Source organism: Haemorhous mexicanus, chromosome 2 (genome assembly GCF_027477595.1).
Source record: "Haemorhous mexicanus isolate bHaeMex1 chromosome 2, bHaeMex1.pri, whole genome shotgun sequence".
Classification (NCBI taxonomy): domain Eukaryota; kingdom Metazoa; phylum Chordata; class Aves; order Passeriformes; family Fringillidae; genus Haemorhous; species Haemorhous mexicanus.
The window spans coordinates 92363014-92386698 of record NC_082342.1 but is presented as its reverse complement, the minus strand read 5'-3'; the positions used below and the strand labels follow the sequence as shown (position 1 = coordinate 92386698).

Here is a 23685-nt window from a genome sequence, read left to right as displayed (position 1 = left end):
AGGAAGGCAGAGACACCCCCATCCCCCCCAAGCTCTCTCCAAGCCCAGGACACCCTTTCCTTCCCGCACTGCTGACGGCTCCGCGGCGGGGACCTGCGGGGCACATGCCGGGGGTGCGGGGACGGAGCCAGCCGCTGTAAAACACAGCGGGAGCCGCCCGACTGCGGTCCCAGCGCCAGGGCATCCTCCAGCACCCCGGGGTACGGCGGCAGCCCCAGTGGGCTCTGTGTGGGGCTCGGGGCGCCACGGGACCCCCGAAAGGGCGAACCTGGTCCTCCCCCCCGCTCCCCCTCCCTCCGGCCGCAGCGCCTCGCCGTCCCCTCCGACGGCGCGGAGCAGCACAGCCCGCCGCACAAAGCCCCCGGCTCCGCGGGAAGGGCGGCCCGTGCCCGGGCTCCTCCCCCGGCCCCTCCCCGGCGGCCGGGCCCGCGCCGAGGGAGCCGGAGCCGGCGCCGCGCAGCCCGCGGGGGGCGATGTGACCCGGGCGGCCGGGTGCGGTGTCGTGCGGGGCAGGCGGGCTCGGAGGGGGGACACAGCGGGACTTCGAGCCGGGGGAAGATGTGGCTGAAGCCCGAGGAGGTGCTGCTGAAGAACGCCCTCAAGCTGTGGGTCACGCAGAAGAGCAGCGGCTACTTCATCCTGCAGCGGCGTCGGGGCCACGGAGACGGTGGCGGCCGCTTCACGGGTACCTGCTGGCGCGGGGGGTCGGCGGGGCGCCGGGCCGGGCCGGGCCGGGCCGGATGGCGGATCCCCTCTGCGTCTGCCCCACGGGAACTTGGCCGCGCCGGGGCACCCGCCGGCGGGTCGGGCTGCGGGAAGCGGGAGCGGCCTCTTTGTTCGGGCCGTGCACGGGTGGCCCGGCTCGGCGATAGCGGGGGCTCCGCGGGTCCCCCGCCGCGGGCGGTGCGGAGGCAGCCGCCGGCCGGGAGGTGGGGGCCGCCCCGGCTCCCCTCGAGCTGCCTGGGGAGCAGCTTCGCGTTTCTGTAGCCTTGGGCACCGCCGAAGCCACTTTTATTGTTACTTCCCCGCTCTCCCCTCGCGATGGGTTTCTCGGCGTGACTGAGGGCGGGCGCGGTGCCCGTCAGGAGGAGCGGAGCCGGTGTCCGTGGCCCGAGGATGCAGCTGGGGAGAGCTGCCCGGGGCTGCCGCCCGCGGGACGCGGCGGAGGTCCCTGGGGCCGGCGCTGAGAGGTGCAGGGATGCCAGGGGCACACAGTGGGATGGGATACCTGTGCCCCTCCGGGACCGTCCGCGACCTGCGGCTCGCCTCCCCTTCCTATAACGAGAGCTGTATAAGTACACGTAGGACTCCTGGCTTTTGGACGATATATGACGTTACGGGGCGAGGGTTGTGAATTCACTGTTGTGGTGAAGTGCTTTCTGTCTTATTTTTTGCATTAATTTTGCTGCGGGTTATGGTGGCTGTAGATCGGGCACGTTATATCCATGTGGCAATCCAGATACGTGTGGTGAAGGATATGCACGGAGAAGGATCACGCTCTACCCTCGCAACAGTGTGGATCCGTGAATAACTCCAGCGAGAATGATGTGTTAGGCTGCGCTGACGTTGTAGCGTAGGGAATTTGGGCCAAACTTTTGGTTCAAAGACAGCAGCAACTGAATTAAAATAAACAATGCTTTGGAGAATTAATATCGTTTAACAGTGTAGTTCTTACTGAAAAGCAACCGAGGCTGTTTTGAATATTATAAAGTGAGAAGTTTTAATGGTAGCTTATATATTTGAAAGAATTGTCAGGTATTTTCAAAATCAGTATTTTCTATGGAGTTTAAGAAGCTGCATTACCACGTTCGGTATTTATTTTATTAAAACCTTTTTTTCCTGAACTATTGACCCTTGCCATTTGATAATACTGCTTTCTGCATTGTTGCCTTTTTAAATTGGATCTTATCCTACCTGTCCATAAAGTGCACAAAACTTGAACTGTGGCTTGGTAGATTGCGTGCTATCAATGTATCACTAATGAAATGGAAGTTTTGCCAGCGAGTTAAAACGCTTAACCTCCTATTTTCTTCTGCCCGTCTGTTTGGAAGTCAAGCTGCTCTTTTGTGACAGCAAAGACGATGTGGATTAATTTTCAGAGTTAAAAATAGCCGTTTACAGCTGCTTGATTTAGGTCCAGGACAATCATGAGGTTCAGTTTTACAAATGTTAATGCCTTGCGCCTGAGATTTTCACTACAGAAATTTGCAAGCTTAAACCAAACAAACTGCTTTTCTCTCTGGTTAAGTTTCAGGTGAATCATTTTGCTGAATCTACAGTGCACAGGCTTGCTCAAATCTCTTTTGGCTGGCAAAGGAAAGCCACTCCTGTCTTGCACATTTTTCAAGGGAACTGTAGATTTTGATAGTCTCTTAAACCATTTGGAAACGTTTGTATTTAAAAGGGCTTAGGAATTTGAATCCTTAAAACCATAATGCAGGAGTTACAGAGCATTAGATATGGCTGGGATTAGATAGTGTAATTTTATTTTCAGTTTTTACTTGCAGTGAAGGAAATGGAGATGGGGCTGAGAAACAGCAAGGCTTTGCTGGTGTGTGTTTGCTTTCAGTGCAAAACTTACCTCCTGATTCTTACTTTACATGACTGTAGAGACACTTAATTAGTACCTGTCTTTTTCAAGCTGGCAGAAGGGCAGTAAGGCTCTGCCACATTTCAGAGTATGGTTTACCGAGTGATAAAGCCAAAAGCTAGAAGTTTTTGTTTGTTTTACTGGGGAAGCAAAGCTTAAGTGAGAACAATATCCAAATCTGTTTTCCCTTTAATACCTTGATCCTTGGCCAATTGCAATTACATTTTATGAAAAGGAAGAAGTTTCAAAGATGTGAAGATTCGGTACATGAGAGCAGGTGCCACAGCAGAAGAGAATCTCAGCTCCTGCAGGGAGGAGGAGGCTGCATATCCTGAGGCTGTGTTAGACCTATGTAGGATCACCAGAACAAAACTCTGAGAATGTTAGATTTCATACAAGTGTAGATGGAGCAGCTGACCCCCTGTAACATAATTTGCTTTCAGCAGGGTGGAAGGGTGTGATGCCTGAGTTGCCCTTGTGCATGTTGCCACAGCATGGTATTCGCACTGAACCTGTGTGAGGACATCTGTTTTATGGCCCAATTCTCATATTTGCCTGTCTCTTTCTTCTAGGACGCTTCTTTGTTCTTACCAGGGCATTTTAACTATTAGGTAAGAGTAAGTTAGCACAGCTGGAGGGTGTATTTTATGTGGATTTAATTCCTGAAGAATGCACTAAAGAGGTCTCTTGCACAAAAGTGCTTTTCCCCCCATATCTGTGTTTCTTTGTGTACTGTGTTTTTGTCAGACGCTGAGCAGATGTTTGTGAGCGAGAGACTCTGTTTCCTACTGTTATTTAATTTGTGTCCTAGGGCAGTTCCCAAATGCACACTGGGCTTGCCAGCAGAGGGTACAAACAACGATGGGGGTTGTATTTAACTCTTCATTACTTGACCAGTCTCATTCTGGTTTTTGTCTTCCTTAGGGATATGCTTTTTCAAGTAAATGTTTAACTTGCTCCTTTACCTGGATCTCTTCTTGACAGCTCTGCTGGTCAGAGATTTAATAAGAAAATTGAAAATGTTTAGACGTACTTCAAAAATCTGAATTGTAATTTTTTAACTAATGACTAATTTTAAGTTATAGATTTAAACAATTATTTAACTCATCAATATCTGTTAATTTTGGGGTTTTCTTTGCCTAATTGAAGATCAGTGTAGTGATCTCTACAGAAGAAGATTTGTGATGTAGCCATGATTAACAGATCAAAGTTAGTTGAATTTAATACTTACTGATGTCTTTGGTTCTGAGGTTACATATTAATGATAAATTTGATATGGCAGTAGTAAAAATTACTGTCAAATGCCTTGTGGTAAATACTGCAACATGGTTTAGCCTTTAAATTAATCACTACTTTAATTTTTAGGAAGAGATACTGAAACCTTCATGCACCTTCCTCTTTGATTAGCTTTCTGCATTTTGACAGCAAAACTGCTTGTTCTGGGATCTGTTGGGAAGGATTTTATCACGAGTGCTGCACTGAGGGTAGTCTTTCACTCTTCCCAAGCAGCTAGTGTTGAAGTTTTTGTTTATACAGTACTTCACATTGCACACTCTTAGCATATAAAAACCCACTTAGCAACACTTGTGAATCTTTCCCTTTATAAATAAGGTTAAATAAAATGAACTCTTGTTTCAAGCAGCTTTTTGTCTGGTTGAGATACGGTGCTTCTTTAACTTCTTGCTTGAAGTAGATCAATAAAAATTATGTTTTGTTCTTGTTTTACCCATGACTTTAATTTAGCTATGATATTTTTCCCTACTCTTCTAGCTTCCATTTTCAGCTCAGGGCACTTTCCAAGGTGGAAATAGTTTTGCATTATTTGAAGATTTCAGAGGACTAGCATTTTAAAAGGAAATGAATTTATTTTTCAGCTCTTACAAAGCTTTTTGGTTCACAACTTTGAATATAATAGACTGGCAGAAAAAAGCATCTTCTGTATATGACTCTAAACCTAATTATTGCTTTAATAAATATAAATGGGGTAGGCATGGTAAATACATTTCCAAGCTCCATCTTAGGATTTAATTTTGTCTTTTAAATAAATTTTTTTGCAGGGCAATAGCTTTTGAACTCATCTACCAGGTACTTCTTGGTTGTGAGTGGAAAACTGACTAGTCTGTGTTATAAGAGCTTTCTTCCTTATTTTCCCTTTGCTTGAGTGTTAGTTTTTATAAGGCATACAGAGAAATAGTTACTGATAAGCTCTGGAAAATTTTCCCGGAGATGAAAAATTAGAAGATCTTTTGCTGCTCTTTCATACTCTACTGTCCAAGCAGTCCTGTAATCACTGTCAATAGCTCAGCTTTTAATGGCCCTATGCATCTCCCAAGGTCTGAAGTAAATAATTTCATAATGGAGAAAGGCAGCAAGAGGACCACAGTGGATGAAGATTCCTGCAGCTCAGATGGGGAATTCATCTAGATTGCCCCTGTTCATTACATTGTAGCAGAAGAGGGTCCAAAATACCTGAAGGCTTGGATTTTTGCTAGGGAATGCAAATAAGAATCCCCATAGTAATTTTTTTTTTTTACTTTCTGGAGAGGCAAAAGGTAAAATGAGTAGCCTTTAATATTAAATGAATTATTCGTTATCAAATATAATAATCAATATTAATTATTAAAATATAATAATTATTCATTATCAAATAGAATCATATTAAAAGGCCTATCCCAATACAGTTTTCAGAAAAGTGTTACTTTTTGTCTTAATATATGTTCAGGATACCAAAATAAGTGAGTCTCAATCTGAGCACAAATGAAAAAAACCCCAAACCCAACAGTACACTTTCATTTTAAACTAAGCAGTTTGAGGAGAGGAAGATGCCACAATACTGATGTTGATAGAGGATATTGGTAATGGTTACTGTCAGTATTCATGGTTTTGTTTCCTTATGGAACAGCTCTCTGAAGCCTTGCACAGGAGAAGGAGAAATATGCATACTTTGTTGAAAGCTTGGACTCTTGTCAAAACATTATCTAGCCTTGCCCACAACTGGAATTCAGATCAGCAGGTTTTTTTTCCCCTTTTTCCCTCTCTTTATTTTACTGTAACATTTTTTTTAAGGAGAATGCATACTTAAAAGTGCTTTCCCAAGAGGATGGCTTCTCCATTACAGTGTTTGGCCAAGAGGCATGAGCTGGAAGGAAGGATAGGAGCAGGGTGCCAAGCTACTATCTGCAATGCTGGGCACCCCAATTCCTGACCTCAGAGCCCCCTGAGCTGTGTGTGCCCCTCTGGCCCCCTCTGCTTGCCTTTCTGGGATGAGTTACCTGCTCCTGAGCACTACTGTGGTGCTGAGATGGCTAAGGTGAAATGCAGGTGCTTGTGTTGAAATATTAGCAGTGTGTTAAGTGCCAGTATTAAAGGTGAGGAAGTACATGTGCTTGGGAAAGGAGGGGCTGGGTTGTGTCTGCACAGGGACTGACCATCACCTTGTGCAAGACGAATCCAGGAAACACCTACAGTGGTTTTTTATTTTCATGATGTGGAGGCCAAATGGCACAGAAAAAGGCAGGAAAATCCTAGAATGATTTGGGCTGGAAGGACCTTAAAGACCATCTAGTTCCAGCCCCCCTGCCAAGGGCAGGGACTGCTCCCACTAGAGCAGGTTGCTCAGAGCGCCGTCCAGCCTGGCCTTCAACATTTCCAGCATAGGGCATCCACAGTTTCTCTGGGCAGCCTGATTCAGTGTCTCACCACCATTGTAGGAAAAAAATATCTTCCCTATAAAATAAATGAACATGTCAGTGATGGGTGAGTTAATGTAGCACTAGTTTGGTCTATTCAGCATTATTTACAGCACCCACCAAAAAAGATATTTTTTTATATTCCCCCAAGTAGTGGTACATGTCTGAATAATTTACAGGACTGCACCAGCAACTGGTATATCCCATCTTGTCCATTTTCAGGTGCAAAACAGTTTCAGGTATTTTTACTTGTAACATGAGAACCAAAGCATTTGGCTCAGCAGCCTTCAAGGTTATAAAAATAGGCTTGGCTTGAACTGGACTGATGGCAGAGGACTGAGATAAGCAGCTGTGAGTGCTTTGCCATGGCAGCATGCCCACCTGAGGAAACAGCCCTTGGAGAAGCTGTGCTGGGGAGAAATAATCGGTGCTCCAGGGTGGGGATGGCATTTCTACCATTCCAGGAGAGACAGTTCATAATTCATCTCTTTTCTTCCTCCTGTGTGGTCTCTCCCTCTACATTTGTTGGTCTGACACAAGCACTTAGCATCACATCCAGGGATAGGGGAATCATGGGGATGATGGGACACCACACCCCACAGGGAAATGCATGAACTCCCCACATTTCTCATGTCCACCTTCCCCCCAGAGCCCTGGGACCTTGCCATAATGATTAAGTGTTTTGTTACAATTTGTTTCTATGGACCAGGTTGAAAAAAGCCCCAATTCAACAGAAATCAATTTACCCAGTGACTGTGTTTGATCTGGCAAGGTCTGTGCTAGAGGTAATGTAAGGGCTTGGATGTTGGGTATTTTCCTGGGTGAATAAATACTTGGAGCATTAGGTCTTTATGCTGAAATCTAATGTTGTCTGTGCTTATCTTTCAGTGTGGTGAGCCCTTATCGTTTCAGAGGAAACAGAGCCTTCCTACAACCGTTGCAGGAGTCCTCCTTCATCCTTTTTCTTATGTACTTACCCAAATAAGTTTTGCAACTCTTTTTTCTGGTGGTAGAAGTGTAATAAATACTTTTGAATGGGTACTGTACTGGATCAAAACCTGTTTATGCAATTTTGCAGAATTCACCAAAGACAGTGTGGTTTCATTAAGCTGTTGTTATTAGCAGCTTTGCATAACTGATGGTGTTATTATCCATCAAAAACATGGATTTTAGGGTGGCCTGAGTGAAATCGACAACCTGCTAAACATCTGAGTTCTGAACTTTTAGAGAAATCAAATGATATGAAAGATCTAGAGATGTCCCCACTCATTTATGCTGGGAGCCACCACTGGCCAACAGCAGCTTCATGACCACTGCCCTGGGCTGTATCCTACCTTGGTGCAGCTCAAAACTTCCACCTTAGCCTGTAATGCCCAGGGCCTGGCACTCTCTGGGTGGGCTGTAGGAGGTGAGGATAGAGGCTGCAGTGGTCCTCATTGTATGTCAGCCCTGGGTCTTGCCTTGGGCCACCCTTGGGATCATGGTCACAAGTTAGGGCTCCTGCGTGGTGGGGTGGTTGAGGCCTGATGAGAATCAGCTTCATGGTCCTCCCATCCCTCTCTCAGCAAGGACATTGGTCCCAGGGAGAGCTTCTGAGATGCCTTGCAGAGCCAGGCAAGCAATCTGTGCTTTTTGGTGCTGTCCCAGGAGTGCCCTTTGGCCAGGCTGAGCTTATCCTGGTTGGTGTGAAAAGCAGCTTTCTGTTCCAGCTGGAGCCCAGGGATGGCAGGGGTAGGGAATGGGTACATCCATGTGCCCCTCCCTGTGTTCTGCCTGGTGGTGGGCTGTTCCTTCAGGCAGTTTGCTTGCCTCCCCTAGCCTGGCTAATTGCTGCTCACCATGGCTCTTCTGAGACACTAATTGTTTGCAAATCATTGCGGGATGGAGGAAGCTATGTGGAGAAGTGTAATTAGGATTCAGGGTATGAAGTGCTTCTATGCCTCAAAAAGCCAAGATTAATTCTGCTTTATTGAAGCTGTTCAGTTTCACTGTCCTTAAAAAAAAAACTCCACCTTTATTTTTATGATCATGTGAATGATTTGATTTGTTCTTTTCTCCCAATTCACATGCCTAAACAGTTTAGGGTGATTCTTGCAGCTATTAACTCTCCTTGTAAAACTACAGCCACTGGGAAGCAGCCTGTACTCTTAGCTCTTTCCACCTCCTGGAAGAGCTTTCTCCTTTCCAGTAAGAGTAGAGCTTTTTTCAGACAGCTGGGCTTATTTTTCTTTCTTCCCTCTGCTTTCTCTGGTGGAGCAGATATGTTAAGCAGCAGTGAGCTCCCAAGGATGAATTCGAAAGCATGCTTTTTCCTTCATGGTTTTGCACTGGAGCAATGCTGCTCTGTGGCTGTAATTGTAAATACCCCAATTTGCTGGTTTTGTCTTACAAAAATAACCTAGTCTGACTGAAAAAAGAGGGTATGAGTACTTAAAACACGGATTTGGCATGATATGAGTGAGTGTAACCACCAAGTGCTCTTTTTCATGACCCTGCAGATCGGCCACTGCAGTCCCTAGAGACCATGTGGTGCCATAATTTTCTTGACTTTGGAAGTGCCAGGTTCCTGCACCTGAGGAAAGCTCAGCTTTGGAGTTGCTGAGCATCTTGGCAATCTGGTTTGGGTCCTTGTATGGTGGTGGTCCTCTGCCTGTTTTCTTGGAAGGGCTAGATTTGGCAGCTACTCTTCAGTCAGGCATTGTTGCACATCTGTCCAGCTGAGCTGGTCTCAGGTGCAGTGGAAATCTCAAGTATTTTTTTTTTTTTCAAAGTCGGCTTAGGAGAGTGGAAGGACAGTTTTCCCTCTGCTTCAAAGTTCTGCAGCAGTCAGTTTGTTTTTACAGTGACTAAAGGTGTTCCCCAGGATGCTGGAGATGCAGGCTGGACTCTATCTTCTCTGTCACCCCTTTTATTTTGGTAGAGTAGGTGTAAGTGCTTGATCTGGGAAGTTCAGGGCTGTGTGGGAACAGGTGCTTCTGTGCATCTGACCCTCTGTTCCCCAGATCTTAAAAGTGCCATCAGAATTTCTTACTGACCAATTGCAGGTACCACATGTAATTGCTTCTTGGAACTACATTGGCTTTCAACCCCACTTTGTAATGGATGGATGAGTTCATGTTAATCAAAAGATCCTGGCTGTGATGACTAAGTGTCTTACTTAAAAACCAAAGAGAATGAAAAGGTAACAATGCTGAGTGTTGAGACACCGCAGGCTTCCTTGTCACTTAGATTTAAATCTCCTTTTTTTTCTTCCCCTAGTGCCCCCTTCCTGCCCAAAACAAACCAACCAACCAACCAACCACCAGTTTTGGCCTTTTCCCTTTTTGTTTTGAGTGGGTTTTATTAACTTATTAGTCCCAGACTCCTAAGTTCCTCTGCCTTGCAGCATGGTTTAGCTGCTGAAGTGGCCACCCCATTTTTGAGTAGTTCTCAAAAATTTCCCTTTAAGGCCTTTCATATATGATGGAGGTAGGTAGAAATCATCTTGCTGTATGTAGAGGATGTCTTGGACTGCCTCATAAATATTGTCATAAAAGATGGAAATAACAGATAGTTTTTCAGTTTGAGTTTCTAGTTTGAGTTCAGCTTTACTCACCCTCTGCCCCATGTCTTGGAAGTTTAAAACAATTTATAAATCCCACATAGATGATTAACAGTGATTCGGGAAAGGAGCCTGCATTCTTTAGTTTGAAAGATATGGGACATTTAGTAGAAGTTGGTGTAAAGTTAACTTACTGTAAACATGTTCCTTTTCCTAGATTAGTTATGAACATGACACAAGAGAAATTGTAATGCAATCTTTTATCTTTAAGTGGGGGAAGAAACCATATCTTTAAAGATGAAGAGTTCACTTTTGATAGTTCATTTGAGAACCTAATCCTTATAGAAATATCCTTGATTAATTTTTTGTATGTGTGTGAAGAAATGCTCAGCAACTTCATAGTGCATGATGTCCTGTTTGTGTTCTATTTGGTTACAGGTTGACCTCTGTAAAGGAGAGACAGTACCTACCTGTTGTAGAATTTGAAATTGTTTCTTGCCAATTTTATACTTAAATTTATTTCTTGTATTTATCCATAGTATGCACATACATTTGATACTTGAAGGTATCCAGTTTTCTTTCTTTCTTTCTTTACTCAAACAACCAGATATGCATGAAAGTAGATGTTTCAGTGAAATAAAAACTACTATGTAAAGCATGGGATTTCCAGTGAGTTTTTCAGATATGTTTTATAAATATGCTTCTGAAAAATATAGATAGATGTTGCCTCTGAAATCCAGCTTCCAGCTAAAGTATTTAGATTTATTGAGAAGCGTATAATTTTAGAAAAGTGTCTTTCCACTTCTCCTGTCTTCTTCTCCATATGTGTCAAAACTATGCATATTACACCAGATATTGCATATGAACTTTGCCCTAAAAATATTCCTTCTGCATGAAGAAACTTGCACCTTTTGAGGAACCTGCAATGTTCTATCAGTGTCTTTCGTGAAAGGCTTTGTAAACCAATGTCTGCAGCTTTGCATAGTACAGTGACTGTATGGTTAATTGCTTTTCCTGAAATATTTCTGTGTCTTGGGAGGTCAGAAAATGGGCAAGAAGTTGGTGAAGTGGCTCATTAAAGGGGAAGAGCTTCTCTGAGTTTGAAGTTCCTCCCAAAAATCTTGTCTCATATAGGGTAAAAAAAAAAAAAAAAAAAAAAAAAAAAGGGAGTTTTGGGAAGAAAACCAGGGTAGCAGTTCTTTTTTCCTCTTCTGCTTCTGTTTCCTTTTCATTTTTTGCTGTCCTGAATTATAAATAGTTTCACTTTCATCTGTGATGTGGAAGAGGTCTGTGTCATCCTGACTGAAGGCAGGCTGATGCATCAATATGTGAGCCAGAGGCTCTTAATGTAATTTGTCTTGCTAGCCAGATACCCTTCTGTTTTTTAAACAGATTCTGTTTTATAAGAGACCCTTCCATGGAACCAGCTGTTTTGACATGTTATGAGGAAGATGTTTGCTCACAAGCTGGGTATTTTTCATAGTATAGGTTTCAACATCTGTGTACTGTTGCTTGTTTCTTCACTCAGGGATCTTTAGGTTGGTTGTTTTTCAATGTTATGATGCAAAAGTTACCCCGAATGAATTATGAGGCAACTTACACTGGAATAAAATTTGCCTTTAGTTTTTGTAATTTTCTTGCTACCAGAGTTTCAAGTAAATTATCATATTGGCCAGGGTGTATACATTAGTGTTGAATCCTTTTCATGCCTCTGCAAATGCACTCTTAGTAATCTCTTTTCCCTGTTCTCTACCTCTGTCAGTCTCTCAACCAAAAAATAAAGGAGCCCCCAAACACGGGGATGAGACCCACTCTTTGGTTTGTGCTTGCCCAACTTAAGCAGTACTTGTTCTTATTTTCCTTTGCTTCCCTCATGACCCCACTGCAGCCTCTCCTGGCAGAGGTGGGACAGGACAGGACTCCCTGTGGATGGCTGAGGATTTATGTGTGGAGTTGCTGTTCCCTTGCAAAGCACTCATAGAGAGGCTAGGTCACATGGGCTTTATTCTGGCAGGTGTCCTGATGGCCACGCTCTTTTTCTTCTCTTTGTGTCTTAGTTCTGGCTACTCTTTGTCATCCTGAGTTAATATTTTAGCTATGGGTAGTTTAGAAAAGGGAGATAATTATTTCTTTGTACAGTTGAAGGAGAAATGGGTTTCTTTTTAATAGTTTGTAAGCAAAATGGAAATTGTAAGCAGAAGTAAACAGTGAGAAGAGGAATTGGGTTTTCTGGTCTGTTATTCAGGAAGAGAAAAAGGAATTAATTTTGCACAGGCTAAGAATTATTAAAGCAAAACTTTGCTGCCACTTCTGTGCTGTCGTGTGTTGGTTTTTTTTCATGGTTTCTGAAAGGAAAAAAAGATATTTCACAAATCAGATTTTCATTAAGAATTCTCTAGGGATTTTGGTAGCACTTGCTGTTAGTTGACATTTTTCTATGACTTAAGTGAAATGAAAAAGAATCTTTCTCCTAGGCCAATTCTTCTGAAATTTGAAAGTTAAACCCTATTTTTGTTCTCTGCATCATTTATTGCTCTCTTACTGGCTTTAATCCTACTGTTTTGAAGACTGCACACTAAAGTTTTCTTCGTACTGTTTTGTGTTAGCACAGCTCATTTGCTACCTTTTATACTAGGACGAGTTTTTATGCTTTTTTCTTGTAGTTACAGGAGAGCATGTAGCAATTTCAGATATTATACATGTCATCAGTCTGCAAATTCAGATCTCCATTTTAAATAGATGGGTCTAATATCTGGTCACATATTTAAGTGAGAAGCAAACTGCTGTTGAAGAATGTTTAACTGTACAGTTTTAAAACATATAGCATCCAACTTCTGCTTGGCTTTGAAAGCATCATTGATGTTTTGTGTGTGTGCAAGGAAGAAGTATTTAATGTAATTTTCTTTGCTCTCAGGTTATTGATGCTGTTCCATATGAGCTTCTTACAGCTTCTAGACCAGAAAGTGCTTCAAATGCTGTTTGGTTATGTTATACTCAAATTAATTAGCTGTCATTTGTTACCCAAGTGAGAAGGCAATTAGGACTTTGTAGGTCTCTATTATTTCCATTAATCACTTGGGTGATGGACTGGAGAATGCCATATTTAAAACAGCATGTGGTGCCAAGGGCTGGCAAACCTTTTGGAGATGGAGATTAGTTCCTTTTGTGTTGGGTTAATGGTGAAGAAACTAAAATACAACAGGTTTAAAAAGTACATGTGCAAAGCGAAAAAAAGTATTGCAGAAAACTTCCTAGATACTCTAGGGATAAAACATACATGGTAAAGCTGTTCCTCACTCTCTGCCATTCCTCTCCTTAGGAGATTGTGTCTCGGCAGAATGCACAGGAAAACTGAATGGAAAGCTGCCCTGAATTGCTATTTGTAAGCAATTCTGAGTTACTCTAATATGCCAGCTTGCATATGAAAATCATGGCTTTCAGATAACTTTTTCATGGATAGCTTGGTTTTACCTGCTCAGGGGAATGGGTAGCAAGAAACTCCAGGAACTCCAGGTGTCCTCCAGACCGGGAAGTCTTTTTTGGGGTCAGCAATTGCTGCAGCTCTTCAAAATGAATTTGTCTGTACTAAAATCAAGTGGTGATTTGCAGTGGAATACTGCTGCAAGCTTTCTTGGGTACAGTGGTAGGTATGCAAGATACAGGAGGTGATCTTCCTTTCTTCTAGTGGCTGAGACTTCAGTAGCAGTGATCATCAGGTCCAGTTGAGAGTGTCATTCTTAAAGATAAGCTGGAGAGATTCCAGTGTAAGTTCAAGAGCAGTGAGCTGTTTGAAAAACATGACCCCTAAGGAATAGATGAGGTGATTTGGATTTCTTTAGAAATAGAGAAATCATTAAAGGGTAGGAAACCATGATGTTAATTTTTCATTATGTTTAACATTAGTATCAGAAGTACCTGTGGCCAATTACTCTGCATGCTCCAGGGAGCAAGATTAATTTCCAGCAAGAAAGTTTAAGGTTGTGGTAGTTGACTTGTTTGTTTAGGGTAGGGTTGTTTGTTAAGGTTTTTGTTTGGTTTTGTTTTGTGTTTTGTTTGGTTTTGTTTGGTTGGTTTTTGTCATTTTTGTTTGGTTGGTTGGTTTGGTTTTTTGTTAGATTTTTTTTTTTTTGTGAGAATATTTAATAAAAATAGTGAAAGAGGCTACCTGGAGAAATTGTTGCATGTTGATTGTGGCGGGTTTTGAAGAACAGGTTAGACAAACACCACTTACAGCATAGGTGTATTTATCCAACTTCAGAGCAGGGCTGGAACAGTAACTTCTTAAGATGCCCTCAGGTCTTTCCACTTCAGTTCTGTGGTTATATTCATATATATGAGGCAAAACCAGAAACACAGAGAATTCCTTAGGCTTTTGATCTTCTAATCTGGTTTGTCTTTTGCATTCTGAGCACCTGTAAATTAGAACATAAACTGGGGAGAAATCGTTATTGTTACATTCTGTATTTTAGTTTTATGGCTGTAAACGTGAAACAGCTTGCAGGCTACAGAAGTGAGAGCTGGCATTAATCCTCTTTTCCCCCTTTTTTTTTTGCAGGTCGCTTGGTTGGTGCCCTGGATGCTGTGTTAGACTCTAATGCCCGCGTTGCTCCATTTAGAATTTTACTCCAAGTTCCAGGCTCTCAGGTTTACTCTGCCATTGCATGTGGTGAGTTATTGAATGGATCAGAAGTTTACTGGGCCATAGCTATTGGTGAGTCACAGACGGAAAACCCCAAACTGATTCTGAGCATGGTCAGTGTCTGCATGTCCAGGAAGCTCAAGGTAACCCCAGCTAGTTGTGTGTGTGTGTGGAAAGCTTGTTTAACAACCAAAATAACCTCTGGTTAAAATCACTGAAAAAGTGTTGCCTAGGAACATGAAGTTTCAATGGAAAACTTGTTTAGCTGAGGGTGGTTTGCTGCTTTCATTTTCTCTGTTGCAGGGTAGTGTGGTTCTGCTCCTATGCATATCTTTTCCTACAGTAGTGATCATCCCTTACAGCAAGAAGCTACTCAGTCTAGGCTTTCACCAGCCTAGTCCTTCACTTGCTTACTGTGAAATGTCTTCACACACTTTGCTATAATGAAATATAACTGGAACATTTGGAAGATTTAGGAGATAAAGTTGCTGGAGAGGGAGAGAATGTCAAATTCCTGATCTGTTATGCACTAATCCCTTTTGCAATGTTTCTGCAACTTCTGAAAGTAAAGCTCATCTTCAGGAACATGAAATTAACATGAATTGCAAGCTTGCCATGACCCAGTAAAAGCCATCTGAAGTTCCATTTGTCCCACTGTTGCTTGGCCAGTGTGTAGTAGGACTGTTCTTTTCTCTTCTGCTCCCATCTAAAAAATCCTAGTACTGAAATTTGCAGCAGTTTTATTTTGGGAATGGTTTAAAGCTATGACTGGGGATCATTAGGAAGCATCTCTTTAATGAGAGGATGGCCAGATCCTGGAACAGGATTCCTTCTGAGAGGTGGTTGATGTCCCAGCAGACCTGCCAGTGTTTAAGAGGCATTTGGACAATGTCCTTAATAACTTCAGCTTTTGGTCTGTCCTGAAGTGGTCAGGCAGTTGGACTAGATGATTCCCAGGATTTCAAGGAAGACAAGAAGAGCTTCTTGAAATGTATCAATAACAAAAGGAAAACAAAGAATAATGTGGGCCTGTTACTAAATAAACAGATTGCCCAGAGTGGTTGTGGAGTGTCCCTTACTGGGAACTTCCAAGAGCCATTTAGACACAGTCTTGTGCAATGTGTTCTGGGATAACCTTACTTGACCAGGGAGGTTGAACCTGATGACCCATTGTGGTCCCTTCCAGCCTTTCCCATGCTGTGATTGTTGTAGATCCCTTCCAAATGAAAATATGCTATCCTATTCTGTTCTTTCTTATACAGATCAAGCCATGAAATAGTTAGATAATGTAAATGTTGACATGTCATTGATAGTGTTTGACATAGTAGTCCTTTATGTGGAAGAGTCATAAGTTTATATATTCACCCTAATCCTTTCCTCTCTACATGCTCATCCAGCAGTTTTTCCTTGGTTCAGCAGAGATCTCTCTGCATGTTCCCCATTAATACTGGGATTTTTTCCCTGGGCCAGATGTGTGTGTGAAAAAGCTTGTGTAAAGTCCATTTGGGCTATTTTTGTTTTGGCTAGGTTTTCTTTGTTTTGCAATTGCTTTGTGCTTTCTATCCCTCCTCCCCTCCTTTTTATATTTAAGTAATGCCCTCTCATGGAGAAATTTAAGAGCTTCATGCTGTTACAGTCCTGTGATGAAACCAGATAGCTTTCACTGGAAAAGCTTTCATGGCTTCTTGATTATTTGAACATATATAATACTGCTTTCTGGGGCTAATCCTTGCCCCACCCACACTCATACTGCACACAGAATTTGATTTTGTTTTTTGGTTTTGTTTTTTTATTTTTTGAAGGAACTACAGTTGATAAACTTGCTGGGTTGAAATGGCTAAGGATTTTGCTGAGACAAACTTACATGATTAATGTTTTCTAAAATTCTCTTTGGCTCTTCTGAATGGATGCTCATCCCTGAGAAAATGAGATTTATAGTAATAGAGCGGAAAGCAGAGGGGTCTGTTTTGTGTGCTGCCTGGGTAGAACATACACAGTTGCCAGAGCTGCACAGAACTAAAGAACCATGGAGCAGAAGCTGTTTGTGAATAATATTGCTGCTGTGAAACCCTGACATGAGTGTCCAGGGGAGAGCTGACAATAGGAGTTAGAGGAGCATCACCCCAGCCCCTTCTTGGGAAGCTGGAGAAGGACGTTCCCTACACAGAAGTGGCCTGTTCCTGCTGCTGTATAGTGAGGGCAAGGAGCAGTTCCAGGAACTCCTCCCAGTGTAACTTAATTGTGGATTGCCATCATGTCATCAGGCAGTTAATTAAAATGACATTTTGCACTTATGTTGGCAGCCCTCTGTTCCAGGAGCTATAGGCTTAAATGATAATACATGCATAAGGGTCAGGTCTGTTACAGACCTTTGCAAATCTCAGAGGGGTGCTAGGAAATCTGATCCCTGCATGGCTGTTCTGGCAGAAATGTTTTAATCCAGATGGTTAATCATGTTATACCAGTACAGGGAAAAAAAAAAAAAGTCTAACCTCACCCCTTGTGTAGAGCCACTTGAAATTTTCCTTTCAGAAGGCTCATGGGCAAAAAATAAACTCAAGGCTCAGTCAAGCAAAGTTGGTTTTAGGAGAGGGAGAGCAAAGGGTTTGGTGAGAAGTGGGTTTAAAGAAAAGAATCTGAGCAATGAGGCAGTGGTTTGCCAAAACACTTGACATGAGCAGATGAAGAAGGTGGTAAAAGGTGGAATAAAATGCTGTGCAGAACATCAGCACAGGCAGAGGAATAAGGAATGGAAATAAGAGACTGACAATGCTTGGGTCAAATCAGAACAACTTTAATATGAAAGTTGTATTGTTATGAAATAGAAATTAGAAATAAAGAAGGGACTCAAAAAGTTGAGTTGACCTGACCTAATGAAAGGGCCAAAATGATCTTTTGGTATTTGAACAGAAACCCTGGAGGCAGGCAGGAGATACTGCAGGAGTCCCTGTGGAGTATAGCTGCTGCCTGGGCTCAGAGCAGTCCCAGCAGTGTGGATGCTACTATGAAAGGGGTCTTGCTCACAGCTTATTTCACAAGAGGCAGCCTGACAGCTTGCCTATACACTTGGTATCTTGTAGGTCACTCAGAAATAAAAATTCAACTCAGTATTTGCTTTGTGCAGCCATTTCAGTATAAAATGACTCTATTTCTGGTGTTCTTAAACATTTATATATTTTGTTTTCTTGACCTAAAGGGCTTTTAAGTGTCTCTAATTTTATGATTTTTTAAATTTAAATTTAACCTTGATTAATGATATTTAAGAAGTTCCATTACAAGACCTTCCTGTCAGGGAAGTTAAAGCATGGAAGGTTTCCCTGCCAGCTGGCATTCTGCATGGAAAACAGAGCAGAGGGAAATGGAAAATCCTCACCTAAATTTATCGTTTTTTGTTGTTGTGAGGCAACATGATGCATCACTAATGCACACACAAAATAAATCTTGAGATCATGGATCTTCTATTTGAGATTAATTTTATTATTATATTCATGTGTGATTGGTATTTCTCTTATATACAACTATTTCTCTTCTTTCTTCCACGAGCAAGGCACTAGGAGAAGCAACTATTACTGCCTTTACTTTTTTACCTATAATGTCTAATTACTGACCAGCAAGATCTGGAGGGCTCAGATTTTCCCTTGTTGGCCCTGTATGGTGCCCATCTTGCTATGACTTTTCTGTCATCATGTCATGCAGAGACAATTCATTTTCAAGCAGAAGGAGCCAAAGCAAATTGGTAGTGAGTGAAATATTATTTCTGGAGTTAGTGTGAACAGATTATGTTTAAAGAACCAGCAAACCCCTCAGATGTTTAGAGAAAGAAGCTTTAAAGATTTGAAAAGCTGTATTAGTCAAAGATTTCTGTTTGCTTTATTTCTTTCCCACACTATAGAAATGTGCTCTTGTAGAACCTTTAGGTGCTGCTGAACCAAACTCTTTTTAGGTACTTTATTTATTATAGAGGGGTTTGTATTCCTCTCAAAGGGTGTGCATGTATTTGTGTGTGGGGGGAGGGTGTGTGCATGTGTGTATTGAGAGAGGAAGATCAGGGACTTTTGGGAACGGGGCATAAATCAAAGGTTTCCAGTGGCCATTTAAGGAATGTCATGTCAGAATAAGCTGCAGTCTAGCAGCTCAGGATGAAGTTTTGATGTTCTTTCTGCTCTGACTTTTAATGCAGCATTTGCTGGCTGAGAGCATTTGAGAAGATAAAACTAAAAGCCCTAAAACTAATACTCTAAAACAATGAGGTTGTTGTTTTTCTCTATGCTGCTATGAATGAGACCTTTTTGACCTGTTTGGTACTAAGAATTCTGAGGTTGAAAGTTCAATTTCTCATAATGAATTTATGAAATAGTGCATTTTATTACTTTTTTTCCTCCCTCCCTTTCAATTTTTGAAATTGCAGGACTACTTTCAATATACTACTTTTTGCTTTTCTAGGTGCCACTGCAGAAGAAATAAACCAGCACTGGGAATGGCTGGAACAAAACTTGCTCCATACTTTGTCTGTGTTTGACAATAAAGAAGACATTGTTAGTTTTGTCAAAGGGAAAGTGAAGGTAAGGAAACTGTCTCACTTTCACCCTCCCCTGCCCAATTACATGTGATTTATTAGAAGAATGTCATGAAGTTGTTGTCACTTATCCTTGGTTTTGACCATATAAACATGACTTGTTTTCTATGTGGCTCTTGCACCTGGTGTGGCCAGCACATGAAGCTGCTGGCTCGCCACAGGTTTGGAGAAATGAGCTTCCTTTTGGAGGGTTAAAGAATTTTAAAAGTAAAGGAATTTTGTGACCATAAATTAGATAAAAAATAATAATGGCATGTGGGGAGTAACTTAGAAAGCCTGGTGTCCTGAGCTCTGCTTTTAATGAAATAACATACTCTAAGAGGAGCTTGGTGATGTCTGGGTGGAAGTGTGGGTTCACTGGTGGCTGCTGTACCTCAGGTCCTGCTACAAGCTTTTTCTTGCTAAGAGTTTTAATGGGATGCTCTTCCCTCCATAGCCTCCTTCTCAGTTTGGAAATTTTGTAGGAACATAATGTATTTGGTGAATTTCAGCCTTGCTGCTGTGAGCTCTGTGGGCTCTGAATCTGGGGAAGAAGAGGACAAAACCAAAACATCACTGTACAAATTCTAGTTTTTATCCTGCTTTCTTTAAAAAAAGGCATATTGTCTTAAGTGCACTGAAATACCAAATACAATTAATCTCTCTTGATAACACAGTGACAGCCTGTTACCTAGCACAATACATATCTAAAATTCTTCAGGTTTCATTAGTTAATGTTAAATCCAGGTTTTGGACCCTTGCACCTGATGACGACTTTTAGCATGTTAGGACTGCTTGGTAATTACAAACTATAGCAGGTGCTGTAACATATGGATTATTTGTCTGCATGGTGCAATGCTACTTAACTCCTTTGTTGTAATACCACTATTAAAAATCTGAAACCCTAATTACATTTATGTAGATGTTCTTGAAACGGTGTTTATAAGGGTTCCAAGCATGTCTCAAGTTGTTGACACATCTGACTGCTTTGTTTCTTCATAGGTAAATAGTACTGGTCAGTAGCCACAACTGTTACTCTCTTTTTACTCTGTGTATACAAAATAAGAGCAATCATAAGCCATAGTGAAAGTGCAGAGATAGAGTTCTGCCAGAATTTTTGAAAAAACTATGTATAAGGTAAAGAAAGCCCCAGAAGTCTTGCTTTGGGAGCATTCAAAATGTGGGAGAGATGCAAGCGCCAGAGAAATTTCTCCATTTGTGAAAACTGCAAATTGACTGGAATTTCTTTGTAAGAAAGTGTTGCATTATTAGAATTTGAATGGGCAGCTTGTAGCAGCTTGCCTGAGTGTGAGTGCCATAGCTTTATGCTGACATATGGTCTTCTTCTGGGCTCAGGCACTGATTGCAGAGGAAACGAGCAGCAAACTCGCTGAGCAGGAGGAAGACCCTGAGAAGTTCCGAGAAGCCCTGGTGAAATTTGAATCCAGATTTAATTTTCCTGAAGCAGAGAAGTTGATCACCTATTATTCCTGTTGCTGTTGGAAAGGAAAAGTTCCTCGGCAAGGCTGGCTTTATTTGAGCATCAATCATCTCTGTTTTTATTCCTTCTTCCTGGGCAAAGAATGTAAGTGTAAATGCATAAGAAATCTTATGCTAGGGAGAGATAGAAATACATTTAAAAGCAAGAATAGCCAGGGTTCTTATGAAAAGCCTAGCTGACCTTTGAAGTTTAGTTTCTGAGTTTTTAGTTATTAGTTATTAGGTGAAAAATCCTGTTTAATTCAATTTTCACTTCAGCCTTTGTGTTTTAATATGAATCCAGTAATAAAAACAACACTGCAATAGCACATAGACATAGTTGTTACCTGGTTTTTCTTTTTGGCATTGAAGCAACCTTAAGATGTAGCAAACCTCCTGCAAGTTCTAAAATGAGGCGTTTTAGTGCTGAAAATGGTGAGTAGGGATGGGTCCCTCCCACAGGCAGGGAAGCAGAGTCACCACATTGCAGCAGGGTGGTAGGGGAAGGGCTGCTGGGGCCAGGGGTGCCTGAGTCAAGCTGCCTGCCTGAAGAAATCCCAGGACAAATAAAAGGAATGTGCCCTGGAGGACCAGGTGAAAATTCAGAGCTTTTAAGGAAAAACAACAGCAATTTAGGGATTTGTTTGTGTTTCTGAATAGCAGTGCAGAAAGGTCACAAGAAGCATATCCTGAGGCTTTTTGGCCCTTCAGATGGTTCAGCAAGTTCTAAGGATTTAGTTGAGGTGTTCTTCTACAGAGAAAGAATTGTGTGACTGAAAAGCCTGACAGAATAGATATTAGAAGGTAAAAATAAAAGTAACAGATGTAAGATGTAAAAATGAATGTAGCCCTTTAAACTCTATAGCATTTCTCTGTTTAGTAAAATTGTGCATAAACCTCTAGCCTTTTAAGGCCTGTTTATCCTGCTGGAACTTAAACAAAGTTAGCAATAGAAACCTATTCTGCTGTATATATAGCAATGTTTGTCACTTAGATCAATTAGGAAAACTTTGCCATATTCCATCTGGATTTAATATTGATATATAGCTGTAGGTTTAGAAATGAAGTTCATTGTAAGAAAGATAGTTACTTTTAATTTCTGAGACTGAAAACATACAAGGACATGCTTAGAGCTGGAGGTCCTTTCTTCCCTTATATTATTTCAAGCCACTTATTTTGTTATATCTCCAAAGATGGGAGAATTATATTTGATGTGCAGCTAAGTTTGTTAGTCACTATAAAAACAAAAGTTGAGTTATGCTGGGAAGAGTAGAATGGAATTTCTTCATATACTAGATATGTGAGTTCTTGTTTAATCTCTTTGTTCTCTGGTTAGTATTAAATAATATTCTTTGTCAATAATTTCTTCTTATTATCATTGCAGGTTTTCTCTCATTAAATCTGAGATAGCCAGTCTGCCAAAGCACACAAAGCAGGAATGATACTTATTAATGATAGATAACAGTCGGAGGAGGAGGGCAAGCGAAAACCCCTTTATATGGTTCCAAAAATTTTGTTTATGCAATACCACAGATTGTTAAATGATAATGGAAATATAATATCATGTTGTATTGTTTAAGAGATTTCTTCTCATATCTTTAATGATATTCATTATAAAAATCAACAAAGAACCCCAAACCAAGCTAACAATTACATGTTTGCAACTTTTTATTTTGACCATGGAAAATACACTTTCATTCACCAATGTAGTCAGTTGCATTGCCTTGAGTTCCCATACATTTCCCTGGAAATGTGAGAAAACCCCCTGAATTTTCTTTTGGTTAAACAAACTTCACTAGCTGAGTGGGAAGCAGCATATATGCTGAAATGATTCCCATTTCCTTGACTGTGTTGAAGCAGATTACTTCTGTTTCTAGGCTAGTGTTTTGTCATGTTTATGAAATATTTGTATTACAGGGAATAATCCAGATTTAATACAGTTCTGGTTGTTACTATTTGAGAAGCTGATGCTGATTACATGCAGAACAAGTGATTCATTGCCTTTGTCTTTTTCAGCAATCACAAATGAAATCTGGTTAAATCTGGTCTTGAAAATATTGCTAAGAAATCACATTTATTGTGTTCTTCAATACTATACAGAGAAAAAAACTCAATATATGAGTTGCAATAAAATAAGTTCTCCATTGTGTTTTACCTCTATAAAAATTCCCCCAAATCATAGACCAAAATCTCTTAATAGGCAAAATGTTAAGTTTTCTGCTTCTGGCAAGTCTTTTCCCTTCTTTTGTTTCATTTTGTGTTGAAGTGACCTGGAATGCAATATTAGAACCTGTTTTCAAATTCTCATAAAATTAATTTACAGCTTATATGAATATAAATTCCTTGGAAAATTTTTTTTCCAGGACAGGTCCCCTTTTATCTAAGCTTCCAAGTGTTTATAGGATTCCAGAGGTTTAGATAGTCAGATAACTTGGAAGGGTGTGCCAAGGTTTCTTCACATTTTTAATTAAATTTGTGTTTTTCTGAAACTTCGAAGGCTTTGTACCTTTTATCAGTGGCTTGAGTCCTGTACAGTCTGTTGAGCTTTTTCTGTAACCAGCACTGTAGAGCTTATGTGACTCTGACCTGCCTGAACAGCAGTGCTGGTGCTACAGCTTTATTTAATCTTTCTTCCCTTGGCTGGGCTGGTACAGTTGATTTTATGATCATTTGCAACAGTCTCTGCATGTTGATGCAGCTGTGCTTTATTTAAGTAAGGAAGAATGTAATCTGTAAATAATCTTGACAGCTGTGGTTCATGTAGTACAGAAAACTTGCTGAGGGTAGCTCCTTAGGTAATGAATGATCTTCGGTAAGTGTCATATATATATGACAATGTTTGTTATTACTGCCTTTTTATTGCTTTATTGGCATCAGGAGAGCAGCTAAGGATGTTAAGGGGTGTAGTCCTGATGTTATTAGCACAGAGAAATCTGGGAAGTTTCCAACAGTTGTTAAGAAGAAATTGAATCTATTTTAAAGTCCTTTCCAGCCTAATTTCTACCCAGAGATTTGTGTGAGAGGCGAGTAACATCCTGTAGTAGTTATGTGAAGTAAGCTGATTCTGTTTGCCACTTGTATTTATATGATTCAACTGCTTTAAGTATCGAGAACAGTGTCTTACACTTCTTGTTCTCTATAAACAAGCCTGACTACAGTTAATGTTTAGGGCAAGATGTGCCTTGCGCATCT

The 23685-nt window shown here is 41.3% G+C and overlaps 1 protein-coding gene across 2 annotated transcripts in view; it reads left to right on the top strand.

Annotated features, from left to right (window-relative positions):
* Positions 1-451: 451 nt before the first annotated feature.
* Positions 452-23685, top strand: part of TBC1D8 (TBC1 domain family member 8) — a 49119-nt gene continuing 25885 nt past the window's right edge. Inside the window, exons 1-4 of one of the 2 annotated variants that reach the window (XM_059839522.1) lie at positions 452-685; positions 14376-14486; positions 18903-19021; positions 20371-20599. In XM_059839522.1, the coding sequence (XP_059695505.1) occupies positions 559-685; positions 14376-14486; positions 18903-19021; positions 20371-20599 (586 nt within the window). In that variant the 5' untranslated portion in view covers positions 452-558. Of the gene's footprint in view, positions 686-14375; positions 14532-18902; positions 19022-20370; positions 20600-23685 lie in introns of both variants that reach the window. The other variant, XM_059839521.1, reaches the window with a different exon arrangement.